Source organism: Ambystoma mexicanum, chromosome 9 (genome assembly GCF_040938575.1).
Source record: "Ambystoma mexicanum isolate Mex_15411 chromosome 9, UKY_AmexF1_1, whole genome shotgun sequence".
NCBI lineage: Eukaryota > Metazoa > Chordata > Amphibia > Caudata > Ambystomatidae > Ambystoma > Ambystoma mexicanum.
Window position 1 is genome coordinate 897443984 of NC_090931.1, and position 9647 is coordinate 897453630.

A 9647-nucleotide genomic window follows, 5' to 3' on the forward strand; every position below is an offset into this window, starting at 1 on the left:
AAAGGGGTGATTGAAAAAGTGGCATCATACGATTACCTTGGGGTAAGAGTAATTGCAATCTGTGACTGGTCGATGCAGCTTAAGAAGGCCCGGTTAACACTGGCGAGGTCTAGTCAAGTACTTGCCAGGTTGATGGCAGAACATGGAAATGGGGTTGTGTGAGTTTCACTTGAAGCATGCAAAGCTCAGGCACGGCAAGCTGCAATGTCCGCGGCAGAGCTGTGGGAGCTGATGAATATACATACTTTGGCATTTGTTGAAAATAAGCATTTGAAAAATGTACTGGGATTGTCAATCTGCTCCCCGAGCATCTAGTATGTTTAGAGACTGGCATGCAAGCAATAGAATCTATTTGCCATCTACGCCCAATCCTCTATTGAGTCTGGCTATGGACCATCACAAACCTCCTAAAATACAGAGAAGCACTGCAGGAAGTTATCTCAGCAAGGGGGCATTAATCTGAAGTGGGCCTCCCATGTAAGGAGGTGCTTGGGGGACCTGGGTCTTGGTGGCTATTTGAGTGACCCACATGTTATTGCTACTAATTGTAAAACCAAGGTCAAAACCGCTACTTTAGTCAAGACACGGGGTGACTTATCGGTCAAAGCCTCAGCATCTAAGTCCTAAGCACGTTATCTTGCTATTGAGAGCACTAAATTTGAAAGGTCCTTTTATGTGAAATTCCGAATTGGGATTTTGCCTACAGCAGAGTTGATGCATAGCGGGGACAATGATGTTTCACCTAATTGTATGTTATGCAGGAAAGGAATAGAGGACCTGAAGCATCTGAAAATGTTCTGCCCAGTGACATCGCCCCTGAGGAAGCATTTCTGAAAAAAAAAAACTCTGGGGGCGCAATAGTAGATCCACAGAAGGGGCGATGGCAAATTCAGCTGCTACTTCAGCAGTGTTTGCGATCAGTCAATACCTGACGTGGGCCTGGAGAATTCGTAGGAGAAAACAGTACGGATCGCATTAGCAACCAATCCTGAAACTTGCGTTTGCATTTTACTCCTTTTCTGATGGTTTATGTGTTTTATGTATTTTATGATGTGTGAAGCTATGTGCGATTTTTACGACTTGCTGTCGAAATAAAAGCTTATGAAATGGAAATGGGTTTTACTCTGAAGAATGTGTCAAGTTCGCTGAGGCCTAAGATGTGTTAGAAGCTGCGAATTGCTCAACTGAATTTGAACCAACAGATAGTGAGTGAAGGATTATTTAAGAGTACTGCATAGAGGTCTAGGCACAGGAGTGGGCACCTTTGTGGGCCCTATCAATGCTAGAATTAATTGAGGTCAGTGCTTTTTGCAGATATCTGGGCCTAACCTGCAGGTCCTTGGATTGCAAACTCATGGTGAGATGTGTCAAAGGAGTGTCATTGAATTGGGCATGCATTTAATGAGCCAAGAGAGAATTAGATCTGAGTATGTGTCATGTACATGGAAATGATTCTAATTGGCATATGAGAGAAAGTGCTACACATCGAAAGGTTTCTGCACCCTAAGAGTTTTCTTTGTGTTTCTTTTTTTCATAGCCAGGTAATGGTTGTGTCCTGACCGGCCCCCTACCTGGATTCCCAGAGCCCAGCCTCCTGCCCAAAGGAAACTCCACAGCGCTTTCGGAGGAGCTACCCTGTCACCAGGAAGGACTTCCAGCCCATTCTAATCTGCAAAGAAATGGATATTATCGCTGAGAGCTGGATTAGACGAGGGCAAGGAGGATTATCTCACAAAGCAAGTGCAAGGAAAGACGCTTCATTTAAAGCCCGACAAGCCCTCCTACTTGGGGCGCTTGGAACTTCAGTGGCTTTTCTGGCTCTGTCGAAAATGTAAAGTGCAGATATTTGGGGAGCAGTAAGGGTAGGGGGGAACCCACCGAAAGAAGATATCTGGGAAGCAGGTGTGACACTGGGGAATCTTTGTGTGCAGATACTTGGGGAGCACGGTGGCTCTGGGGAAACTGGGTGCAGATACTGGGAAGCAAGAGTGGAGCTGCTTAAACTGGTTGAGCGTTCTGGGGAGCTGGCATGATGGCTAGAAATTCTAGGTGCACATATCTGGGGATCAGGATGGTGCAGGGGATAATGGGTGCAGGCATCTCGAGGTAAGGTGTGGTGCTCTAGAAATCCGAGTGCACATTTATGGACAATAGACAGGGTCCTGGGGTCAGAATGGTACCCAAAGTGGGGTACTCGTAGTGATAGCATCAATAGAGGTGCATGTGTTCACCTAGAAGAAAAACAGCCCTGGTGGCAAAGCTGCACCTTTCACGGTCTGGGCGGCTCTACACCAATCTACTCAAACTTCAGTTTCCTTGGTGTTCCTTCCCCTCCTACAAAACAATCGTGGGCGCGGAGCTTTGAGATGGATTCCCAGTGTTCCTTAATCTTTGGTATCAGGTAAAAGCCCTGTAAGAAGAATGGCACAATTCGATGCCTGTAGAATGCATTCCCTCTGATGTGTGCGGGGCGGCCACAGTGATGCTGTTGATTGTCACGTTCAAGATGCAGATGGGAGCCTGGATCGAAGCTTGTCTCCTCTGCATCCGTGTGGCTAGTTCCCGTGGTAGGGAGGTAATGCCCTGGGCTACCATAGCAACCAGCCCATTTACTTTTTACTTACAAGGCTGCTTTTGTCATATGAAGTCTGGTTGAAAAAAATGATACAAATCAGCAGAGAACACTATTGTTGCAAGTTTAATAACTTTGTTGACATAAACTACAAGTTTGCCATGCTCTATGAACTCTCAAAACAGTGCCAAAGCAAACCTGGGCCACATTGGTTAGTACGAGTTCAGGGCAGCTTATTTGCCACAAGCAATGTTCCAGCACCGCTGCCTGCCATATTTAGGCTTGTAGAAATGGCTGGTCGCATTTGCATGACCTAGTGCCTGAGCACATCACTTGCACGGAGCCCCCTGTGAAGAGAGTGGCCGGGATCCCTGGAGAAGGGCCAGGGATCCTGGGCAATGTGTACAGGGCCTGCAAATCCTCTTTGTGGTTCCTTAATCTCTTTGGTATTCCCCTGCAGACAGGCGGGCCAGAAAGGAGCCTTAACCCCTCCTGAAAGGACTGTCTTTGGCTGTGGGTCAGAGAAGAGCCCTGCTCTTTTCTATTTGAGGTGTGAAATCGGAATTGAGGTGTTCGTTGGCTCATTCCCGCTCGCTCTTATTTTACACTGCAGGGGGTTATGGGCTGCACCATCCCCCCTGGCCATTAAACCTACGCCCCAACCTCTAGTCTGTAGCCCCTCCTCAGAGAGAGCAACCCCTACCTCGTACACTTGGCTCAGTATTCCATAATGAGCGAGAAAGCCCCTCCATACCTTTCTCCATCGTACAATGTGAGTGCACATTGCATCCAGGCCCCGGCATATACACCACATTGAGACAGTAACATAAACAGTCCCTGCTCTGCAATCCATGCAGCGAGAACAAAACAAACAGCCCTTGCCAGGCAACTCACACTGAGATATGCCAAACAATCATATCCCTGCTTTGTAATTCACACTGAGACATTCACGCCCCACCTCGGCTGGGCGTCCTCTGCAATCCAGACTGTGGCGGAACAAAACATAGAGACAACACAACCTCCACGCCATGCTCGGCATCCCACAGAGTGAGATAAGAATCCATCCTCTGTACTCCACAATGTGAAGACAATCTCTGCACTGCACCACACAATGTGAAGGACCATACACTCGAATCCCTGCTCTGTATGCCACAACGTGAAGACACCCCTGCACCCCCCCCCCCCATCTCTGCTCTGCACCAGAACATGTGAAATACCACACACTGGATTCCTTGCTCTGTGCTCCACTATTGGAAGGGACACACTTCTTGTTCATGCTCTCTGTCCAACAGTGCCAGAGAACGCCCTTGATTCCATGCAATGTAACCCTGCTAGGATGGAACAACCTCCTGCAGTTCCTGTGATGTATCCAACACCACAAGAGAAGAAATTGCCCACAATCCCGGCACTGTATTGCGTACTGAGAGAGAACAAGACGCCTTAATGTCTGCGGTACGCCCCATGCTGTGCAAATACACCCTGCAATCCCTGTGCCTGGGAACCTGCACCATGAGAGAACAGGTCCTATATCCCCACTCGGTAAACCATACTGTGAAAGAACGCGTGCCAGCTGTGTGCTCTATCCGAGATGGTCAGTAAATGGCCCGTCCTATCCCTGGTCTGTTTCCCACACAGAGAAAATGCTGCCTGACCCCTACTGTGTATCCCACACCTTGAGAACACATCCTCGTATCGCTGCTCCTTACCCTGCAGTGGAACAAGCCCTCATATCCCCCCTGACTGTAGTGCCCATTCTGAGAGAACAATTCCCCATCCATTTATTGTGAGAGAGCATGTCCTCCTACATCCCCTCTTTATGCTAAACCGTAAGAGAACAAGCGTTCTATCCCCTGTCTATCTCCTACATTGTGTTAGAACAGGTCCCCATGCTAGCATTGTGAGAGGCCAAGTGCTCCTATCTCTGTTCTTTACCCTGCGATGTGAGAGTACACGCAATCCTGTCCATGCTCTGTATCCTAAACTGAGAGCAAAATCCTTTCCCGTCTCTTCATCCTACATTGTGAGCGAACATGTCCCCCATCCCTGCAATGTGAGCGAAAAAGTCCTCGACCAGTATCTGCTCTTTATCGTGCACTATGGAAGAGCAAGGTGACCCACCCATGCTCTTTATGCTACACTGTGAGAGAACAAGCCATCCTACCGGTGCTCTTTATCTTACACTGCAAGAGAACAAGTCCTTCTATTAAGTCTTACATTGCGAGAGAACAAGTCATATCCTTGCTCTGTATTCCACACTCTCAGGGGAGAATGCCTCCTATCCCTGCCCTGAATCCCACATTTTCAGAGAACAAGCCCTCCTACACCTTCTCTGTATCCTGCACTGGGAAAGAACAAGGCATATCCCTCCTCTGTATCTACACTGTGGGAACTCAAGTCTCACCCCGGTGCTGCATTCTCAAGAGACAAATCTCTGCTCTGTCCCCCAAATATTGCACTGCAGTCTATATTGCTTGATGAGAAGTCTCCCTATCACTGCAATGTGAGTGGGCAAGACCCCCTATTCCATTGTTGCATCTCATACTGAAATAGGACAGATATCCCCTAATCCCTGCTCTGCAAATCATATTGTGAGGGAACACACCTTCCTATCCCCGCCCAATATCACATACCAAGCAAGAACAACGCTTCTATCACCTGGTATTTATTACACACTGTGACAGTAAATGCTACTGGCCCAGCTGTGTATCCTGCCTACTCCAGTGAGAAAACAAGTAGTTTTATCTCTACTCTTCACCCCATAGTGAGACCCCCGCTAAACCTAGCTCTGCACCCCACAGACGTAAACTCTTCAATCTCTGCTCTGCATCTTTTGCCAGGAGAGTAGAATTCCTACAGTGACACTGCTAATGTAAAGTGGCCGTTAGTCTGGGACCTTTTTTGTGTCCAACTTGATACAAGGACTTGCAGGTGCTCTGGAGGACACTGGGCCTGTCAGTGTGAGACTTGAACCAGACGCCCCTTTTTCAGCTGCGACAAGTTAGCAGAGCCCAAAGCCGCCAGTCCGGAAAGATGTGGCTGCACATTGAATATGTTTTAGTCTTTACTCAAGACAACGGACGTTCAATAGAAAACTAAATGCAGTACTACCTGCTGCGTCATTGAAACAGAAGAACAAGAGGGTTGCCGAGAATCATGAAGCACATCTTTTGTGAAATATGAAAACACTGAAAACTAGTCAGTCACTGCAGCAGCGTGGCCTGGGGTGGCACGTGCGACCCCTGGAATCTGATTGGCCACCCCGGGTGCCACCCTATTATCCTAAACTATAATCAGTATGTGTGTGCGCTGGTGCTTCATGCCACCCCTGCATATGCCAGTGCCCCACTTGGGCCCCCCGAGTCAAAAGAGTCTGTACATGCTGCAGTCAAGCAATCTATAACAGTTCCGACGGAAAGCGTACAGGTGATTGGATGTTAGCAAGCTCTAGGGAATAGTTCCGTAAGGATCATAATGCAGCAAAATTCCAACCTGTGGGACGGGATCCTCTTGCAGGATTGTGCAGCTATCTGTCCTATATTACCATGCTTCTCCTTTCACAGTCCTTCACCGTGGACTCCGCTGGCTAGGTCTGATGGGAGTTGTAGTTCAAAACGTCTAGAGAGACAAAGGTTTTATAGATTCAAACACTTGCTCCTCTTGTGGTACTGGAGCTCGGAATGTAGATTTTGTTTGATTAAAAATTTAAAATAATATTGTTCAGTTGTTTGAGGATGAACAAGTTGACAACGTCCGTGCCCCGTGTAAATATTGTCTTTGTCAGGGGGCCAGAACAATTTACCAGCAAAGCAGAGAGTCTGAATATCAATGCAAGCCACTGTAAAGACCTGCAATCCCACTATTGTAACATTAGCTGAGCTCACAGGCAGGCAATACATCGTTCAAAACAATGGGTTCAAATTCACCCTAAATTTCACACTAATCTGTCTTGCCATTTACAGAGATACAGACAGTTAATGTAAAATTTAATGTTCAAATGTGTACTGTTTCACATCCCCAACATGGAGCAATTTCTTTAGTGCACTTGCTCATCTCAAGTCAAGTCAGCGCCCGTTTATAGAATGTCACGTGTTTTATGACAATGTCACCTGCACCTTGTCATCTCTCAGCACTGGTGCATCTGCATCTGCCTCTCTGTTACTTGCACAGCCCTCCTCTCACTCCTGGTGTTCTTCAGAATGTTGGTGTTTAGATGAATGCATCAGCCCTTCTGTTTCATGTAGAGTCCCATCCCTCACTTCTGCTAACACTAGTAATCGTATTATATTGATTGATACATCTGCCCTCCTGTTAACTGCAAAGCCCCCCCCCCCCCTATCCCTGGGAATGTTAGTATATGGCATGATGCATCTGCCCTTCTGTTACCCATGCAGTCCAATTTCTGGTATCCATAGTAATGTTGGTATGGTGATTGATACATCGGTCCCCCTGTTACCTATACAGTCCCAATTCTAACTCCTGCTATCCCTAGAACTGCAGGTAGCATGATTGATGCATCGGTCCCCCTGTTACCTGTACAGTCCCAATTCTCACTCCTGCTATCCGTAGAGCTGCTGGTAGGTTGATTGATGCATCGGTCCCCCTGTTACCTGTACAGTTCTATCCCTCACTCCTGCTATCCCTAGAACTGCTGGTTGGTTGATTTATGCATCGGTCCCCCTGTTTCCTGTACAGTCCTATCCCTCACTCCTGCTATCCCTAGAACTGCTGGTAGGTTGATTGATGCATCGGTCCCCCTGTTACCTGTACAGTCCCAATTCTCACTCCTGCTATCTCTAGAACGGCTGGTAGGTTGATTGATGCATCGGTCCCCCTGTTACCTGTACAGTCTTATCCCTCACTCCTGCTATCCCTAGAACTGCTGGTAGGTTGATTGATGCATCGGTCCCCCTGTTACCTGTACAGTCTTATCCCTCACTCCTGCTATCCCTAGAACTGCTGGTAGGTTGATTGATGCATCGGTCGCCCTGTTACCTGTACAGTCCCAATTCTCACTCCTGCTATCCCTAGAACTGCTGGTAGGTTGATTGATGCATCGGTCCCCCTGTTACCTGTACAATCCTATCCCTCACTCCTGCTATCCCTAGAACTGCTGGTAGGTTGATTGATGCATCGGTCCCCCGGTTACCTATACAATCCTATCCCTCACTTCTGCTATCCCTAGAACTGCTGGTAGGTTGATTTATGCATCGGTCCCCCTGTTTCCTGTACAGTCCTATCCCTCACTCCTGCTATCCCTAGAACTGCTGGTAGGTTGATTGATGCATCAGTCCCCCTGTTACCTGTACAGTCCCAATTCTCACTCCTGCTATCCCTAGAACTGCTGGTAGGTTGATTGATGCATCGGTCCCCCTGTTACCTGTACAGTCTTATCCCTCACTCCTGCTATCCCTAGAACTGCTGGTAGGTTGATTGATGCATCGGTCCCCCTGTTACCTGTACAGTCTTATCCCTCACTCCTGCTATCCCTAGAACTGCTGGTAGGTTGATTGATGCATCGGTCCCCCTGTTACCTGTACAGTCCTATCCCTCACTCCTGCTATCCCTAGAACTGCTGGTAGGTTGATTGATGCATTGGTCCCCCTGTTACCTGTACAGTCCCATCCCTGACTCCTGCCATCCCTAGAACTGTTGGTAGGTTGGTTGATGCATCGGTCCCCCTGTTACCTGCACAGCCCCTCATTCGCACTGTGTATCCATGGGAATATTGTTATTGATATTAATGCATATACTCTTCTGTTATCTGCATAGTCATATCCCTCACTCCTGCTATACCGAGTAAAGGTGGAATATATTGATTGATACATCTGTCCCTTTGATGGCTTCACAGCCCCACCCCTCACGCCTGGTGTCCCTTATAATGTTGGTATGCAGATTGATGCCTCTATCCTGGTGTTACCTGTACAGCTCTCTCTCACACTCTGCCTCTCACTCTCCGCCCCTCACGCCAAATATCCCTATTAATATTGATATAGAAATGGATGCAGCTGGAGCTGCCTTTCATGCACAGTCCCCTCTCCAACACGCGATAGATATCTTTGTCCATGTTGGTCTATAGATAGTTTCACCTGCTTGTGTGTGCCCGGCACAGTCCCCTCTACCAGCCCTAATGTACCTGGTAATAATGGTCTTTAGGGTGATGTGCATCTATATAGCCCTGTGCTCCTTTCTGCAATGCCCATCTCTAAGTCCATGTCCCACTTGCTTCCTTCACACCTGATGTGCCTGCGGATGACAATCTTACGTGTATCTGACTGTCCCGAGATGTCCGAATGGTTCCCTCAGTAATATGTCATGTCAATGATAAAGTTGTATTAATGTGTCCCTATACCTATACTCCTCTCACACACACGGCATCCCTGATTTTATGTTGGTCTGTACACCGATGCCCCTTTCCCTTGTCACCCGCAGTCTTCTGCCTCATGCACAACGCCCTTACCTAAAACCGTGCTGTTTTTAGACTAGTGCACTTGCTCATGTGTAACGTTACAAAAAAGATTCACCACCTGTAAACAATTGTCATCTGAGAATGTATTTAATTTCTATGTCAAAAAAGATCAAAGAGCTCTTGGGTCATTTAAAAGATTCCAAACCGACAATAAAATTCCAGATGTTGTTACATTGACAATCACATCTTTGAAGTCTAATAATTGTCTTATTTTGTGTGTGTGTGTTTGAGAGGGAAACGATCTAAAACGATGTATTTGATGTATTCATTGGAGTTTTGTTACATGCTCCATTACAATTCAAGATCTTGTTTTAAGTGCAGCGAGAGGGAAGATGGGGTTGTGACAGGGGATGAACACAGCAAACCCGAACATGGCCTTTCGGATCCTGGCACAGGGAGGTAAAAACAGAGATGGGGTAAAAAAAAAAAAACAGACAAACAGGGGAAACGTTCTGGGACTTTTGCATTCAAGATCCTGGCACATAGAGGGTAAAGGCGGCACTCCATTCAGGTGGCCCCAAATTGGCCAATGCCTATGCATGTGTAACAAGTCTGAAATAAAAGAATGCCTGTAGTACAAGGGAGATGTCCGAGTTGAAAACCTGTCAA

General features: G+C 47.3%; 1 protein-coding gene across 1 annotated transcript in view; it reads left to right on the top strand.

The window, feature by feature from the left end:
* Positions 1 to 9223, top strand: part of LOC138488752 (aryl hydrocarbon receptor-like) — a 654410-nt gene extending 645187 nt beyond the window's left edge. Inside the window, exon 11 of the mRNA XM_069616026.1 lies at positions 1538 to 9223. Coding sequence (XP_069472127.1) covers positions 1538 to 1696 — 159 coding nt within the window. The 3' untranslated portion in view covers positions 1697 to 9223. The remainder of the gene's footprint in view (positions 1 to 1537) is intronic.
* The last annotated feature ends 424 nt before the right edge of the window (positions 9224 to 9647 follow it).